At 42.1% G+C, this 18,250-nt stretch overlaps 2 protein-coding genes across 10 annotated transcripts in view; one reads left to right on the top strand and one right to left on the bottom strand.

Annotated features, from left to right (window-relative positions):
* LOC142601226 (uncharacterized) overlaps window positions 1–18,250 on the top strand; it is a 409,261-nt gene that overhangs the window by 101,000 nt on the left and 290,011 nt on the right. The gene's annotated exons all lie outside the window — the stretch shown is intronic.
* MEIS1 (Meis homeobox 1) overlaps window positions 1–18,250 on the bottom strand; it is a 212,431-nt gene that overhangs the window by 18,002 nt on the left and 176,179 nt on the right. For all 9 annotated transcript variants that reach the window (XM_075749706.1, XM_075749709.1, XM_075749707.1 and 6 more), the window contains one exon: window positions 5,441–5,517. In XM_075749706.1, the coding sequence (XP_075605821.1) occupies window positions 5,441–5,517 (77 nt within the window). The remainder of the gene's footprint in view (window positions 1–5,440; window positions 5,518–18,250) is intronic.

Below are 18,250 nucleotides of genomic sequence, written 5' to 3'. Positions count from 1 at the left end.
GCCATCTGCAAGCCGGGCTGGGCATGACCAGCGAGCAGATGGGAAGGACACCCGTTGCAGTGGTGCTCCCCGTTCATCGCTGGGTGCTGGGGAGCGGTCCCCCACGAGAAGTGCAAAATCCTCCGGTCCCCGCCACGCCACCCTGACCGCCCGTGCCATGGCAAAGAGCTTCATCCCCTGCCCCATGCCACTACAGCAGCAAAGCTCTGCCGCTGTGGTTACCCACGAGCAAAGAAATGGAGGCAGGAGCAAATTTCCTGCCCAAGCGGAGTTGTGATGGGGCTAAAAGAGTAATAAAGTATTTCTGGGCGTCTATGCCCTGAGCTGGCTGTGCCACATACAGTAAGGTGGTCTGGTCTTCCTACTGCAAACCCATCTCAGATTTTTCAAACTCATCTTCTGGTTGGAGTCTTTTTTTAATTTCTTCCTTATAAAGTTTCAGCAAAAATAACTTCAGCTGTCTCCAAGAATGAGATTAGGGAAATTTACATTATTTGATCATTTTTTCCAGTGTGTTTGGTTGGGGCTTGATTTTTTTTTTTTTTTTGCAAGCCTAGGAAATTAAACACAAAATTGACATTTAAAGAAGCCAAAGTCATAAAATCAAGAACTCAAGAGTTAGGAACCTGTATTACTAGAGCTGCTTGCACCTTATTCTTTAATCTACTTTATACGCAAACAGTCTGGTTACCAGGTCGTAATACAATTTTTGATAGGGCCCAATGCCTCAACCACCCCAATGACAGTTATGTTTATTGTAAAAACAAGCCAGGGCACTATAATGTAGAAAAATTGATTTCTACAGGAAATTAAGTTTGTCAAAGTTGAATGAATAAGGCAGCAAACAGCAAGAAAAGCAAAGCAGTCCTGGCTGAAGCAGGTAAACGCTGCACTGGAGAAGGAGATTTTCAGCTCTGTGTCTGCCTTTGGCTGCTTGGCAGCCACCGAGGAAAACATCAAACCCAAACTCTTCCCCAGCAGTTACTGATTTATTGCGTCTCTCCTTCGTGTCCAGCACTGGAGCTTGACAATGTAAGATGCCGAGGCACTAAAAATTCGGAATTTCTACTGAACTCGATGGTCATTTAACCTGAAATGTGGATAATGTGCTCTTATTTTGAGTCATCTCACAGTCCCAGACCAACCCAAAACCAGTGGCTGTGCTGGACCTGGACCTCCCTGAGCTTCCTTTCTTCACCTGTGAACTGGGACAACATTATTCTCTCTCTTGGCAGAGGAACTGTAAAAATATCATGCAGACCCACAACCTTGTATGCATATAAGGCAAGTGGAGGTCAGGGGAGGACTTGGGTATTACAGCAGTAAGCGCCATAGGAAAGCCCAGCAGTAATTATTAATTCCATTTTCAAGCATGGCTTGAATAGAGCTCAACAAACGAAGCACTGAAGAATGAGGGGAAGATAAAATATTGACTAGCTGCTCCATCATTGTCTGGGCTGTGCCCTAGATAGCACAAGGGTATTTTGGAAAAAGCAGAATGGAAACACCTAATAGAAGGCTGGAGCTTTAAGGATTTCAGTTTTCCGATTTTTTTTTTTTTACGATCACTTTAATGCAGTTGTATGCAACTCTGTTTAGAGAGATAGTCACATATAGACATGCACATACAGAGAGGTTATATAGGCACATTATTCTGCAAATATACAGACATTTATCTGTGTCTACCTTGACTTTCCTAAAATATAAACAAGCATCTGACACCTAATGCAGCCCTTGATAAGAATTGCTCTCTCTTCTCCGTAGAGTACCACGAGTAATTATTTACCATTAGTTCTTAACAGGAAGAGATTCAGCTGGGATGTAGTAAACAAGAAAATTGTATAGATTGTTCAATATAGCCTGGCTGGCTCTTGCCTGAGGTAAGAAGTGATTGGATCACACCTCCTGGATATTTCAATCACAGGTTTTATCACCAGGGAAAAGCACCTTATTAACCTGTACTTGGTCAGGTCCCTTCCATGTCCATATATGCAACGCTCTCAAGATCATACAAGTGCCCCTTCTAGTTCATGTTACCATGCTTCAAACCCCAAACTGCTGCGGGGTTAAACGACTAACAAGACCGAGACCTGGAGGGTTCATTTAGACTAACGACATCTTGAACTCTGCCACCTTCTTAGCACAGAGATATTTTTTTTTGCAACAGGGTAAGGGCTCCTTCTTCCCACGACAGAAACATCCAACTGTGGCAAAAAGATGGTCCTGAAGGGCAACGCTAGTGATTTGCAAGGAAAATTGTCACTTGTTAAAAAAAGGGGGGAAATCCTCCATGTGGATTATTTCATTGCTTTAAATAAAAAATAAAACAACCCAAGAAAAAGGGTCAAGTTAAAACTGTGGTATTTTTAAAGACATGTGCCCTACCACTGATACATTTTCTGGCATGTCTCACATCATCACCCCACTCCTGTGACTCCTCCACCGTCAATAGGAGTTGTGTGCATCAACCCGGGGAGTCCGAACACCGGGCAGACCGTATGTGAAAAGCACCATTTTTTCCGTTACGGCAGAGAACTGAAGTATGTAACTAGCACATACTGTAAAGGCATTCAAAATATGACAAAAAAAATTTGTTCAAATGCTTTCAATCTGCAGAAAACAAATGCTCTCTTCACTGACTGCTCTGTGGCAAACTTCTAATTCCATCCAGAAAATCCAGCATTCCCAGTCTGGGCTAACGACCATGCTACCAGACATGAGTTTATGTTTTTCATGCACATTTCATGTATTCCCACATGCTGTGTTGCTGCCAATAATTTATGACTGATCTGCACCCAGCCTGCCCTTCAGCATTTTATTTAATCTCTGCAACAGTGATTTACAATGACTCATCATTAATACAAAAATCTACATGTGTGTTAACAAGTTTGGAAGAATCTAAGGAGGAAGGCAAAATTTTTTGCAAGTCGTGGCTGAATGACTTATGAGCCCACTGAAGAAAGGCAAAGCTAACCAGGAACAAAACGTTAGCTCTTCCCTGCAGCAAACCATTTAGGGAAGAAGAGTTTCTTCTCCTGGATACCAACTTAGAAGAAAAGGGATTCAGGAAAAGGTTGGGAGAGGGTTGCCAATATCCCCAGGATTTGGGAGGGGATGCATAGCTTGTTGGTCACCTCGTGGCTGGATGTTTCCTGAGGATGCAAGTGTGCACGTGCAGCCTGCGCGCTCAGCCGCAGACTCACAGCCTCCTTGTTCCTGAGCACCTATTACAAGAAGTAGGGGCTGAATTACCGTATTTTGGCATCTCTGCCCACCACATAGGGATATCTGTTATTCAAAAAAGCCCCGACCAGCTCCATAGTGTTAAATCTTCGTGGGGCTGGGAAGGGGAATTGTCTCAATAATTTATACAATTGTAACACCACAGCAGAATTACCAAACTAGCTCAAGCAGAGGAAGCCTGCCCTACATCCACAAGACTTCAGTTATAATGTATTTTGACCTACTTTCTTTTTTTTTTTTTCTCCTTGCACATAAGGAACTTATAAAAACACATCTGACACAAAGCCAAAGCAAAAACTCCTCAAAACCAAGGCGAAATGGGTACTGAAAAACACCCTGAAAAGTCACTTGGGAGAACTTCCACCAGCTTTACTTCAAAGCATCCCATGTTCATCACCTCGAAAAATATCTTTGATGGACCATCCCGAACTGACAGTTGCCCATGACGAATCCTACGCTCCAGGACCCCTCTGACGCAGCACACGCTTGCTCCACCCCATCATTACATAAAACCCCTGACGCACATACACAGCTTCTCAACCGGCCAAAGTGCCTATCGTTAAACTGAAGGACAACCATAAAAATTAGGGTATCGTCCGGATGAAGGTTGAAGGACGCAAAGCTGAAGCAAATACTAATTCTTCCTGGCTAAGCCAAAACACCGCAGGTTACGTTCCCTTCTAACACATATTTTATGTTTAGTGCCTTTTATTCCTCCATTTTAAAGTAAGTATCTTGGAAGCATACTTCACATGCACTAAGTATTTGGTATTTTCCTTTATTCAGTGTCTTAAAGGGCTTCAAAAAATTGATCTCCCAAGGCTGCTGTGGGGTCACAGAAATTGATAACCCTTACAAGCTATGCTTATGTGAGCCTGCCTGCGTCTCCCAGATAGTGCACTTTGTAAATTAATCCTCCAAAGGCAAATATATTGTAAGTAGCTTGTTATCTCTAAAGTACTAAATCGAAGAATACATGGGATTATATTGACAGAAATTACATTTTCTGTAATGGGGTTTAATATATCTGAAATCTCTCCCATAGGCTCCTACTCTCTCTAAGAGAGGAGGGTTTGTTAATGTAGGTGCAATGGACATCAAGACCAAATTTATTCACTAAAATGGATTAGGCCATGTAATCAGAGCTTCAGTAATATTAATCTCTGACACTTATTGAATGGAAAAAAAATACTTTTGTCTGCAAACTGGCATTCCTCCCTCCCTTTTCCCCAGCAGGCTCGCCGTTTGCCTTGGCCATTTTCTGGGTATTACTTCAAAGAGGATAAGGTTTCCCACCATAAACACTAATCTAAAAATATTAGGACAATTAATTAGATACACTTAGTTTTACAAGGTATTAGATTGCAATACACTTCAAATATGACACTTGTTCTGGGATAGTGGAAGAAACCTGCATTTTGATGCAGTAACAAAGGGTAATAAATCAAACTTTTTTTAAGGGTTCGCTGTTGTGTTTCTATACTTAAATCACAAGTAATTTTCACTGGTTGCCTTTACCACATATCAGACAGTTAGCAACCCAAAATCACTGCAGAAACAGCACGGATCCCAATTTCCTTCAAACAAATCGCTACTACAACAGATCAGGGGCTCCAGCAACCCTTAGCTGGAATAAATAAATAAAATTGCTCCACACCGTACTTCAGCAGCAAAAAGCCAGGTTGTCCTCGAAGTTTATTCAAGCTTTCAAAACCTGGACTTTTTAAACAAACCGGTAAAGAGATAGAAGGATGTCAGTCAAAAAGAAAAACCCCACTTAACAGCATTTAAAAAGAAGATGACAGCAGCCCAAAATAACAATACGCTCTGCAGAAATGGGCGCCAATTGCCCCTTTTTTTCACCCAACATCTCAAGCTCTTCCAAGACCAAAGTTCTCAAAATGGATGTGGCTTCCCATTGAAGAAGACACATCCTCAGCCAGAAGGAGGACTGGTACCCAAATGCGAATAACACTGAAATCTGCCCAAGCGATGGTAAAATAAATATGGCTTGTTTTCTGCGGTAGCAAACCTCCTAGTTCCCATAACTGAAACCACTCGCCCGGCTATATCCCTTTCGCATCGATAAACTGCTGGGGGGGGGGAGCAGACAGGGGCAAGGTGTGTCCTCAAAAATGCAAAGCGTTAGCCGGAGGGTGCCAGCGGCCGTATAGAAACACTGAGGAAAATTACTTACCAATTGTTCACTTGAAGTATAGTGAGCCCTGTGTCTTGTGCCAACTGCTTTTTCTGTTCTTCTGAAGGGTAAGGGTGCTATAAGACACCAAAATAAATATATACGTTTAAAACAATGCTTTTTCGGCCTACTTTTTATTTTAAATTATATTAAAAAAAAAAACCCAAAACAGAAGTGTGACATCTATTACCGAAAGGTGAAAATGCTGAGGTGTGTCACTCTTTTATAATTATTAATGGGCTACTACATCACTTAATTAATGGCAGTAAAAGACAAGCCAATTATAAAGATTAGTGAAGTGGAGAAATAAGTGCTTAGGATACTGGCAGTACCTTGATACTCAAGAAGGATATTTGTTGCATTAGCTGAAAGTTTTTGCACTTGTCTCGAATGACTGATTAGAGTCAAATCACAGACTATTTCTTTTCCTGTATTTCACAGAACAATAAAGAATGCGATAAAGCACTTCTCTCTCAAACTAAAACACGCTGATGTTTTCTGAGATAGTGAAGACAAATCTTGCCAGTGCCCCAAAATAATTTGCAAATAAGATCAGCATCCTGAACATAAACAAACGCCTGGGTTTTGAACACAGGCCAACGCAAGGTCAATGATCAGCACATTTTTGTCTGACATTAACATAGCTGTGCTGCACTAATCCTAAGAGACAGAAAATAAATACTGGTTTAATTGAAGATAATGTTAAAATTCAATCATAAGTTTCTTGTGAGAACTTGATTGCTTTCTCAGAAAATTTGCTTCTGCATGAATACAGATTGCTTAATAAATCAACAGCAAATACCACATCCGAGTTTGAAATTTAGAAATATCATTTCTGTCCTTTTCCTCCATGTAGAAATGCCACTGTCCCAAAAGAAGACGGCCAAATATTGCAAGCGTAAAAATTCCCAGGAAAAACCCTGGTCTGAGGATCTGGCTTGGCTCCTAACATGGACACCCAAATCTCAGTAGACATCGGATTCAGATCTGGTCTGCCCCAAGCTACTTAATAACATTTCATTAAGATGATTTGACAAAATTGTTAAACCTATCCCAACATCCCATTTAGCAGCTGGTTGTCACAAAGTATTTGCTGTTATACACACATCCCCTTTTTTTCTCCCCAAAACATTCCCATATTCTTTGGATGTATTCTTTGGTGTAATATTACATGAGATGTAAACCGAAACCTTGTAAAGCATAAGAATTTAAAACCTCGTAAAATTCAGCAATCTTATTGGTATCGTAACTATTTAGCAGATTTTATATACTCTTGTAAACAGCATAATCTGATGTTACATGCCTGCATCACCTCACTTTACCAATTAGTGATTTTTCTTGTAACTGCGGTAACTTCCCCTTGCCCAACGTGCCCATTTCAAAGCTGTGACCATCAGCTCCAAAAGACAGGGTTTTTTTTCCAAAAAATGGCAGTGAACCCCCTATTCTTTTAAAAATTCTGCTTCTTGACAGTAAGCCCACAGATAACCTGCACACCTGAAACCACCCCCTGTATTTTCTGCATGTACGTGAAACAGCTCCAGAATTGCAATGTGGAGGACACAGGGAAAGGGATCTTACTTCTCTTTTACGAGCGCTTTGCATTTTACACATGAAAAAATACAACATGAATTTTATCGTCCGCCTTATATACATGTGCATCCACAACAAACAAGTCATACTTGACTTACGTCCATCTATCTGAACATAACATTTTGCTTCTCTTCAAAAACAAACCCTACAGAGATGATTTGTAATGTTTTCATCTTTATAGCTTACTTCCCATTTCATTACTTTGCTATCAAGCGAAGACAAAATTATTCTTTTTTTTTCTTATTTCACTTTGCCACCTTACTTGTGATCTAATTTTAAGTAATTGAACAAACTGTGTCTAATTTCATGCAGCAAGCAATAATTACTAGACAGCCTCTAGCTATTGGAATTGAGAACTCTGTCTCCATTAAGCAATTTTCAATTGTTCTGGACTTTTTTCCAAATAGACAAGACTGGATAAAATTAGCCATCAGAATAATACAGTCACTGTAAAAATAATTGCTTTAAAAGTCCCAACCCCCAAATTCCTCAAATCGTGGTATGTTTAAGGTCATCTGATTTTATTTTTTTTTCATAGCCCAGCACAGCATAAACTTTTAATTTCATGATAAATCTATAATTGCCATAATCACATGACAGCCAGGACTTCACGTAGCTAATCCCTCTTAGCTAAAGGTTCACAATGCGGCAGGGTTTTTAACTGTGATTCAGTGTGGTTTAAAATATCTTAAACGCTGGGCATCCTTATTATATAAGCTTTCTGTGGATCGTATGAGTTGTTCCTTTGTAAGCTAAAAAAAAAATAAAATAAAATAAAAATGACTTGACAAAGAATCAGCATGCCACAGGCTAGGTTGCTATAAAAACATTCAAAGCCTTGTTGCATTTCCACCCACAGGGCTAGGAAGGCCTGTGCTACAGGCAAAGGCAGACATCACTTTGCAACAGAGAGAAAGGGGGAAACCCTGAGAACTGCCATTTTATGAAGAAATAGGAAATTCGGTCGAAACTGTTGTTTTTGGTCTTTATTTCACCCGTGCGAGAACGGCAGGTGCCTTCCAAAAGCTTTCTAATGGTTCTTTAAAGGGATAAAGACACATGCACAGAGATCAGTGTATATATATTTGCATATACAGATATATTATATTTGTGTGTATACGTCTAATATATACATATAAATATATATTAAAAAATAAATATATGTATCTCTTAGTCAAATGGTTTAGTTTTAGGTACTGCTGCGAGGAGCAGGGAATTGGACTTGATGATCCTTATGGGTCCCTTCCAACTTGAGATATTCTGTGATTCTATGAAATCTATAAATACATAAATATATATGGACGTATGTGTCTAAAACCACTGCACTGACTCCAGTCGGCAAGTCCACCTATCACTCTGGATCACTTTGGGATATCAAAGCAAATTGTACCACTGTTCAATAAACAGTGACTTGAGACCTTTACTTTGTTGTGTACATTAGCTCCTACCATTATCTCTTAAAAGCTTAATTATTTGCAAACAATTGATCAAGATGGGAATTGGAGAAAAGAGACGCCGGACCACCGGGAGAGCTGCAATGCATTAGGAGAGCAAACAGAATTACCTTTAGGTCTTATAATCAGAATTAACGATTGGGACCGTACACGGGGCAGCGCGAGAAGCTGTAACCCTCTTGCTGGAGTGTTTTCCATTTGATCTGCATTAACACCTCGAGTGAAAGCCATAAAATGGTGATTACAGATGGGAAGGCTGACCCTCCTTCCCAGAACCAGCCCAGCCTGTGTATACTGGAAGACTGCAGACAGGCTTTCTTGCCAAGGCTGGAGGAAAAGGGCAAATCCAAGGGGAAAAAAAAGTAGGAAGCAGGGAGGTTACAAAAAAAAAAAAAAAAAAAGGCATTTGAAAGAATAAGGCTGACAACAGATAAGGACTCTGAATCTGGCTCCGGTATTTTCTGATCATGTCTGCTGCTGCTGCTACAGCACTACAGAGCAGCATCCCCCGAATGGTATAAGACCGAGTGCTTTTCCCTTCCCATAAATCTAGCGCTGAAATGCGGATTGTTTGGCACCATTAATGTGTTTTTGAGGCTCTGTGGTATTACTTTTAATAATGACTTAGTACAGAAAGTGATTGCTTAATAACACCATCAAAGTCTGCATGCAAATGAAAATTATCCCTGGGGGATTTGCCCAGGGTAATATGAACAGTTAAGGAACATTTGAAAAGGTAAAAATAACTATGCAAAATATGAGTCAGAGCAGTCGTTTTAGCAGTAACAAAGAAATCAAAGTGACAGAGAGAAAAAAGTAACTTTCCATCATATTCTCTCGTCACTGTTTTATGAATGGTATTTAGAGAGCAGCAGTCTTAATAAAGGCCCCTTTTTAATGCAGCCGAGATAATTTTTAGCAAAACAAACAATAAGACTTTTTTTTTTTTTAACCACCTTTGACTACAGCCAGTGGGTAAAGTCTCCAGTAGATACAGATGGAAAGCGTCCAAGTTTGTCTCTTAATGATATCCCTTGTTCAAATGTACTCCTTTCCTCCCATTTTCCACCCCAGGCTGCACATGCTGGATGCCAGGACAGTGATAGACCTTATCTTATCTGTAAACCGCTATCAATAACATTCCCTCCCTCTCTGCCTTGCCCGCCGTAGCAGCGCATCGTAATGGTCACAGAAAAATATGAAAATAATCCTACCCAGAGCTTACTGCTGAGATAACGGGAGGCAAAACCACCCCTTCTCTCACACACCCCCCCCAAATTACTAATTCCTCATGGCACCGAACTGCCTCAGTGCCAATGCTGCCCACCAGCCCTGCCACAGCACAGCGGCAGAAGCAAACCCCAAGCAAAAGGTTGCACGTTATGTTATAAGGATGTCGTGGCAACCGTCCAGCGTCGCCCTTATCGCGGCAACGCTGTCGCTTGGCTGACCGTGCCGGGAGAACCATTTCGGAAGTCCTTTTATCCCCTTCCTCCAGTCCTCTGCCTCCTCCAGAGCTCTGCGTAACGCACCGAGGCAAGATGACCTTGAGCTAAACTCCGGTAGGTGATGGAGGGAAACTACCCCTCCAAAATGTATGCCCTCAGGAGTGTCTATTAACTGCTTCCTAACCTCAAAATTAAAAGAAAAAAAACCCCAACACTATGATTTTCTTGTCTCTGAACGGCAACCCAGCCTACACCTAATTCAGCAACCTGAATACAGGCCAAGATTCAGCGCTCCACAGACAAACTGCACATCGGCTTTATGCTGAACTCTGAATCCTGGCTTTATCCAAACTTGTCCAGGGTTAGCTAACACAGCGGCGCAGCGGTTTGGGTCTCTCCCCTTCCCCTGCCTCCTCCTGGTTTGCATTTGAACTGTTTACACTAGTGATCAAATTGATCTACGATAATTTATTTTTTTTTAATATCCATAATGCTTTCCTATTGTCTCTCAGCTTTATGAATTAGTTTTACTGTTGCAGTGAATGCTTTTTTTGTCTCCTGACTGCACATTATCAAAGGGACACTTTGTGCCTGCCATTTGCATTACAAAAGCAGTGCATGGTGTAGTCTAAGAACAGAGCTTGAATTTATAGCAGTTGAGTCCTGGATCCTCACACATGCCGACCTCCGAAAGAATAACGGGGGTACCCGCATTCGCAAAGTAGCCAAAAAAAGGTTGGATCACTGTCCGTAAAGTCACAAGATTCCAACTCGCTTTCTTCATCAGCCGCCGGTGTACTTAGAGGGAGTGAAAAAGAGAACGTGTTCAGTCCCCTTGCTGATTTTGCAGGCTGCGTGAATCGGTTTACAGACCATCCCTGCGACCTGCTTTATATTCAAGCGAGGCTGTAAAAAGTTGCCAAGTTGAGATGAGCTGCTGGGGGGGAAGGAATCAACTCGGAAGCTGCAAACTCGATCGCGTTTATCCCACGGGACCGGCTTGCGCGTCGGAGGAAATACTAAGCACCGAGAAGGAAGTTGTTTTATTAGAAATGCATCTATGAGGCTGGGAAGAAAAAAAAGCCTGTGCAAAGTTTGCACAGTCTTTGCCTTGGCCGAGAGCATGAGTCAGCCTGATAATGCTGTTGAAGTGTGAGCTGGCTTTGGCATTTAAAACTCCTTGTTGCTTTTTCAGGGCAGCAAGAAAACGCAGTCCATATGACACAGTCATGCTGCAGACAAAGCCAGCCTTTTCCTCTTTCAAAAGAAAATATTTCCTCAACTTATTATAATAGTTTAATATCCCCGTGGTAAGATTTTTTGCATAGCATTACCATTAATAAATCCTGGTGCTGCCAGAGTTACTGAACTGCAAACTATGAATGCAGTATCAACAGGCGTGCTCAGTCTCGTAAAGTTAAAAATGCATCAAAATATGCAAGGTGTCAAGACGCTGTATCCCTGTACTGCTACAGTGAGGCCATACGCTGCCGCTCAACTTCTGCATGAGCCAAATCCTCCGAGCCGGGGGTCTGAGACTCTGCCCATCACTTCCCTTACAAAAGGTTTTGCAGGCTGCTTTGGCAACCCTGCCAAAAAATAAAAGGTGAGGAAAGGAGGCAGAATCTGACTCTCCTAAGGCAAACATAGGGTGTAAAATACAGAGCCAATACCCCAGAAGTTTTAACATCTGAACGTGTGTTCACAGCGCAACCCGATCAAACAGGGGTTGGATTGGTTTTACAGGCAGGGGGGTGGAAGAGATGTTTTTATTTGCGGGGGCTTACGAGGGGGGCAAGAGGTACTGGCAGCAGTGACACTTTTTAATGAAAAAGTTATGCCAGGGGAAAAAAATGCTCTGTGCTTCTCTTTTTTCCCATTTGCCCTTTTGTAAATAATTTTCTTGCAAGAGTTGTCTGTGAACAAGTTTTGGCACTCGCTAACATAAATATCCTTTCCAAGGCTGATGGAGAGACATGGTATGGCTTGGGATGCGCTGCCAATACTTCTCTGGTGGCCCCATCAAATTATTCATAATGCAAGCACTCATTAAGGAAAAAAAGTTCAGATCATCCCTTGCACAGGATATTACAGAAGTCAGAAAATGGAAAAACCTTTTAACTCATCTAATCCATCCCCTGGCTGCTACAATATTATTCCTTCCATACCATATATTATTACCCACTGCCTTTTCCAGTTGAGCTTTAGCTAGTTCAAGGAATGGTGCTTCTGCTATTTCCTTTTGGAGACACTCTGATAGACCTCAGTGTTTGGAGCTTAGCCTGGCTCCCACCAGCTTTCACTTTAAGCTGAGTCTATGTAGACACTCCCATGCCATACCCGGGTAATTGAGCGGAGCTTTTCCCATGTTAAACATTCCTTTAGTGCCTCTATGTATGTGCACGTAGAAACACACACACAGTACTTGCACACACATGTTAACTTCTTTTGATACACTTAGGAAGTGGTATTTTTGCTCTAGCTTCAAGATTAGTCGTGTTAATGTGACATGGGCGATGCGCCTTCCCACCCTCTGCCCTGTTTTTCTTTTTTTTTTTCTTTCTCTCTCTAGCACAGACTAAAAATAACCAAGGACAGGGTAATCAAAAGAAAAAGTGCATCCAAAAGATCAGCAAAACTCTCTTCATGGCAGCACACGGCCAAAAACAATGAAGTATTACATCCAAGGGACATCGAAAGAACCGAGCAAATGCATCATCCGACTTCCAACCACATTAGAGCTAAAATTCACATCCTTGAAAGCCGGCTTTTCAGTTAAGCTGGCATCTTTATCAGGTGGCTGCGGGAAGGCAGGAAGGTGAACCCCAGCCTCTCCTAGGTGAGCGGCTTTGGGAAAGGAGGAAAAAATATCCCTGTCCCCGGCACACTAAAGGAAATCCTGACTACCTGATAACTCCATAAAAGCGCTGCTGTTGTTTTTAGAGCTGGCCTAAGACAGATTAGCTCAGGTAAATATCTCCTAACCAGAAGCCTTTTCTCAGCAATAAGTCACTGTCCTTATCTACCTCAAATGACTTTCTAAACAGGTGGGCTCGGAAATAACTCCGCAATCGCTGGGAAACACCAGCGCCGGTGGTTGTAATCCCACAGAGCTAAGCTGAAAGCTTTTATTTGTGCTTTCTGCTCTCTTTCTCAGGCTGCCTTCGGTACATCAGGAGCTCCGTCTGTAACCAGGGGATAAAAACGCTCCCCTACACCTACCTCCCCTACCCTCCATCCCCGGGGGCAATGGAGGGCTGCTGTATTCAGCCAGGTCCCTAATATCAACCGCCAGCTTTCGGAGGGAGCGGGAGCTTTAGGCAGGTTTCCTGGGGTGATAACACCCTTCGGAGCAGACACCAAGTAATTTGGGAAGCTTCCTGCCATAAGCTCGGCCACCTTTTCTCACGGAGGGACCAAAAAGAGTTCAAGGCAACCACCGCTTTGAGGTGCCAATCTCCAACGCCAAGACGAAGAAGGTTTACATTCGAACATCTTCTATTTAAAAAAAACCAACCAACAAACCACCACTGAGGAAGGAAATGAAAAGATAAAGCTGCTATTTTGCAACGCCACTTTGTTGGCATGGAAAGTCCTTGAACAGATGCCCCGTCCACCATTAAATATTCACAACGTATCCTTGTAAAAGAATAAAGCCCACTCAACTTATAAGCAAAACCACAATGTGTTCCTCATAAAAAAAAAGACGCATTTAAAGATCTGGGAGGAAAAAAAAAATGAGGAGGGAAAAGGAAAAAAAACCCAAGCCAGCGAAACACCGCCATTCTCTGAAGAAGCAGAGACTCTTGGAAGTAGCACACATTCTCTGGCGTTAATTTTCCCACTTAAATTACAGTGATGCTGCAGCCTCATCTCATTAGAGATCATTGTCCCCAGTAGACAGTTGTGTTTATGGGGGATTCTTGCTGTTCCACACCTGCTGCTCAGGTTGCTACGTGATAAAGCCTGCATACAAACAGCAGTCTTGAGGTTGCTGGACTGCAACTGATGAGCCCAGGCTAATTCAGGGGTGATTATGTAGTTTACTGGACCACTAAACCTCTTTAAGCTTGTAATTACTGCCTATTTGAGTAAAGAACATTCAAAAGCAATTCACTGCATCATGCCTGCCACAGCTGGAAGCAGGCTGCCAGCAGTCTGCGGGGACATTAAAATCTACAGGGACAGGGATTCGAGCACAGCTCGTAGGCACTGACGGCGGCAGCCAAGTGTGTTCACATTCCAGCTCACCTTTTCTGACCAGGCGTACTATTAAAGGTGCAATGAAAACTATAGAAAAGCAATAAAGATGACAAATAACGGGACGTAATTGAAAGAACTGCATTTTAATGACTCTCCCCCTCTTCCCTCTCCCCTTATATTGGCTAAAAGAAAAAAAAAAAATTAAGCCTTTTTTTCATGACAAGGGAAGGGAAAGAAAAGGTCTTTTGCAAAAGAGAAAATGCGCTGCGCCAGTGTGAGTGTTTCTCTTTTGAAAGTTGGGGGCTTTCCTTCGTATTTCGAAGTTTTAGAAAGAATAAATTTACTTGTAAAGTGAATGCAGAGTAAGTTTTATTACATATTTGGCAGCAATGGCAATGCAGAAGCATCTTTATCACTCAGCTTTGATTAAATCGTCCTCACTGAGCCTTCGTGAAACCCTCCAAGAATATCTCCAGACCTGGAACACGTACAAAACCCCCCTCTCACTGCTGCATCACCTGCAAGCACCGGGAAATGCCCCAAACCACTGCTCTGCAAAACAACTTCATCTCGCACAGCAACACAAAAGTCAAGGTACAGGTCCCTGCAATCGAGAAGAGGGTTTTTTTAAAATAATAAATAAACATCCCTTTGATTCTATTTGCCTTTTGAGTTTTGAACCACTTGAGTCCTTCTTTTCAAGTCTGCTCCTGCAGCTCTCAATGAGCAGGAAGTTATTAAAAAAGCCGCCTTGTTTTTTTGCATAATTAGCAGACTTTGGGAACGGGGTCTGGGGGAAGAACAACAGATCAAATGGGACCTATGACACAGGCAGAATGGGTGAGTAAACGAAGGTCTGGAGAGGATTGGATTGCTCCGGCAAAAACGGAGGGAAGTTGCCAGCATAGCCATCAAGCCCCAAGGCCGCGTTGGCTTCCCCGGGAGCTCCGAGGAGGTGGCAGTACCTCCTGCCCGTGTGGCTCTGGTCAAAGAGCCGGGTCCTCGGAGCCCTCCCTTCCTCCAGCCACTCCACAATACCGTCTCCCTGCTATTATACTTCCATGTGTGAGGTCCGCATCGATGGGCCTAACGAGCTGCCCTATTAACTAACTGCATGAAATGTACTTTAAAACCTCGCAGGACGTTTGGAGATCCAGAATTCATCAGTGTCGTTTCCCTGTCCTGCTAACAACTGCCACAGCTGCCCGGGAGAATGGGGTGGGGGAAAAAGCAAAAATAAACAAGGAAAATAAAATAAACCGTTGCCATCGATATAATTAACTCTAGACTGAAGGTAAATTTAAGAGATGGGGCCTCTTTCTCTCCTCATCTGATAAATTGCCTTCTTTTAGAAAACACGGAGAACTCGTCTGTAGTATTAATCTCACTAGAGAGAGGAAAGAGAAGAAAAAGACCCCATGCACGCATGAGCCTTCCACTGTTAACAAACATCAGCTTTTAAAGGTGAATATAAAAGCATTCGGGAAGTTTATTCTTAAAAAGCATGTAAATTCCCAGCCACAACAATCCCCAACTAACCCCATCCGAGCTCCAAAGAGCCACAGGCTTATATGTTATCCAGCCATCACTCTTATTAATATTCATTAGGCAGGTCTACTTGCATTTTCATAAGCTGCGAAGGTGGCAAAAGAAACAATCAGAATTCTTTAACACACAGGCATTATCAATTCAACATCTGCCAAAGAGGAGTGCATACACATCTGAGGTTGAAATTCAAATGCAATTTACCTGGGCTAGAGCTGGGCTTCACTTCCCAACACCCAGCAAGCTATTTCAGGCAGTCTCGTTTCATCCATCCCAGCTTTTACATCCCCGTAAGTTCACTCTCCATTATTTTTACCTTTAAAATGAGAGTCCTTCATAAATTACCTCCTTCGGTCCTTAGCTCTAGTGAGTTCCCTTCTGCTAAAATAGCCCAAGTTCAGTAAGATCGCATATATGAATAATACAGCCAAGTTTTAACTTGGTAAACTTGACTAAGCGATTCTGCTTTCTGACTAGAGAATTCATTTATCTACACCCATTTAGTGTGTGAAATCCCTTTGACTGGCTTCAAGGTGCGGACCTGTGCAGAAATACAGATTTTCTGACCAAGCTGGGCTAAAATTTAACTCCGAGAGGTGAATTAAGAAGTCTCTGAAAGAAAACAACTGCTCTAATTAATTATTTACCCTACTTAGCAAAGAAAATCCAGCTGATAATGCTAATGAATTTAAGAATAAAATAGACATGTGTTCCCAGGATGATAGTTATATGCGCAAGGACGTGCACTAAAAAAAGTGTGATTTATATCTCCTGAGAGCCAGGAAAAAGCACATCCCAATTCTCCCCCAAATCTCCAGATTCAACCCTAAATTAACATGCATTTGCCCACAAGTTCACTACGTATTGATTCCTGTCCTTATAAAAATCTCATTAAAAAGGTTTGGACGGTCTCCACGATGTGACTCTTCCCTTTCAGCAACCTGCTTGGACCGAGAAGGCCCTCCCATAAAAAATAACCTTTTCCCCCTCCAAAGTCAATGCAGCTCTCTACCGATTTTGCCTGCCTTTCAAAACCCTTTAAAGCCCATATTCATGGAGGGTCAGTGGGACTCAACTTTGTACATTCATGGAGCGAGGCACTTCCCGGGACTCCGTGGTGGCTGATGCTAGGGGACAAGCCCTGAAGTAGCACCAGGATAACTACAGATACGGTGATGAGCTCCAGCGAACTCAGCCAAAGCCTCGGGTGCCTAAAGGATATGTCCTCCCTCATCTTTATAAGGCAAGATCCTCCGTGGGTGTCTTCTACAGGATGATGGATGAGGCCAGGACAGGGGTTTTTTGGAAGGGGCTCTTCAAAAATCCAAAAAGAGTCAGCTACAAGAAGCCAGTGCCCACCCCGTCCCCAGCCCAAGCATCCCCTCCGTCAGATCCTGCCTGGTCTCCTTCAAGGACCGAGCACATCAAGCATCACGCACTGTGGATGCCTCCACAGACACTACCATAAAAGAGACAATCAACGTATTTTGGAAGCACAAGCGTTGAGATGGCATGTTGCTTTGAGGACATTTATGATGTGATGGCCATTAATAATTTGTAAGGATAATTACATATAATCAATTAATTTTTTTCAATATCAAGCTCAAAATCCCCATCTCTGCTTCCCCCTTCTTTCTGAACAAAACTCCACATTTCTTTTAGAAAGACCTAAATGAAAGTAGCTACGAACCAAAAAAATGTCACCACTAACACGTTACAAAGTAAGAAAGAGCAATCAGGCACATTTTATCTTGTTCTACACACAGACCTTTCTAAGATGACTGCTCCAATTAAAAAAAAAAAAAGTGATGATATGAAATTATGAACTTGACTATTATATGCATATATTTTGTTTAATGGCTTCATTTATTTTAATAACAAAGAGAAACTAGATCTTTACAGATGAAAGCTTTATTTCATGGCTTCGGTGCAACTGGGATTTTTAAAATCTGTGATGTTAACCAAAATGTGATAATGGATGTTCTCAAGGGCCCTATTTTATAGCATTTTATGCAGAGCCAAACTATACGCGAGACATTACAAACATGATGTTTAGCCCTATTTTAAGAAAGTAGAACTGACTCCAGTGTCAGAGGCCCCTGTAATTGTTTTCCGTCTGCTTCTCGTTCCTCTGAACAGTTACTTGGGCAGCAAAGTCTGGCTGTAGAAATACTGTGACAAAGGCCTTAGCTCTCTGAAGACTTGTTATAAAATGATATTGAAAGCCACAGTTTATGGGATTTTGGCTGGGAGGGGACAAGAGTGATTGCAATGTACCTACGTTATCTATAGCAGGCTGCCTTGAAGGGTCTGTTGACATCCAGATGAAGTGAGTCACAAAAAAGATGCTAAAAAAAAAAAACCCACGCTAATTCTGCTACTGGTTTTATGTCAGTTAATTCCTAAGATAGAAATAATCAGAAACACCTCATCAAACTTGATCATGCTCTCAATCCTTCTGAAGAACTTCTCATCTACTCCACTTTCTTTTATTTTTATGTTGGTAGATTGAAAACAGTTGTTTCAGACAACGGCAGCACTCATGCGTACGCAGCATTAAGGATGCT

This window comes from Balearica regulorum, chromosome 3 (genome assembly GCF_011004875.1).
Source record: "Balearica regulorum gibbericeps isolate bBalReg1 chromosome 3, bBalReg1.pri, whole genome shotgun sequence".
In the NCBI taxonomy this organism is placed as follows: Eukaryota; Metazoa; Chordata; class Aves; order Gruiformes; family Gruidae; genus Balearica; species Balearica regulorum.
The sequence above is the reverse complement of the archived record's forward strand: the minus strand, read 5'-3'. Positions and strand labels throughout refer to the sequence as shown.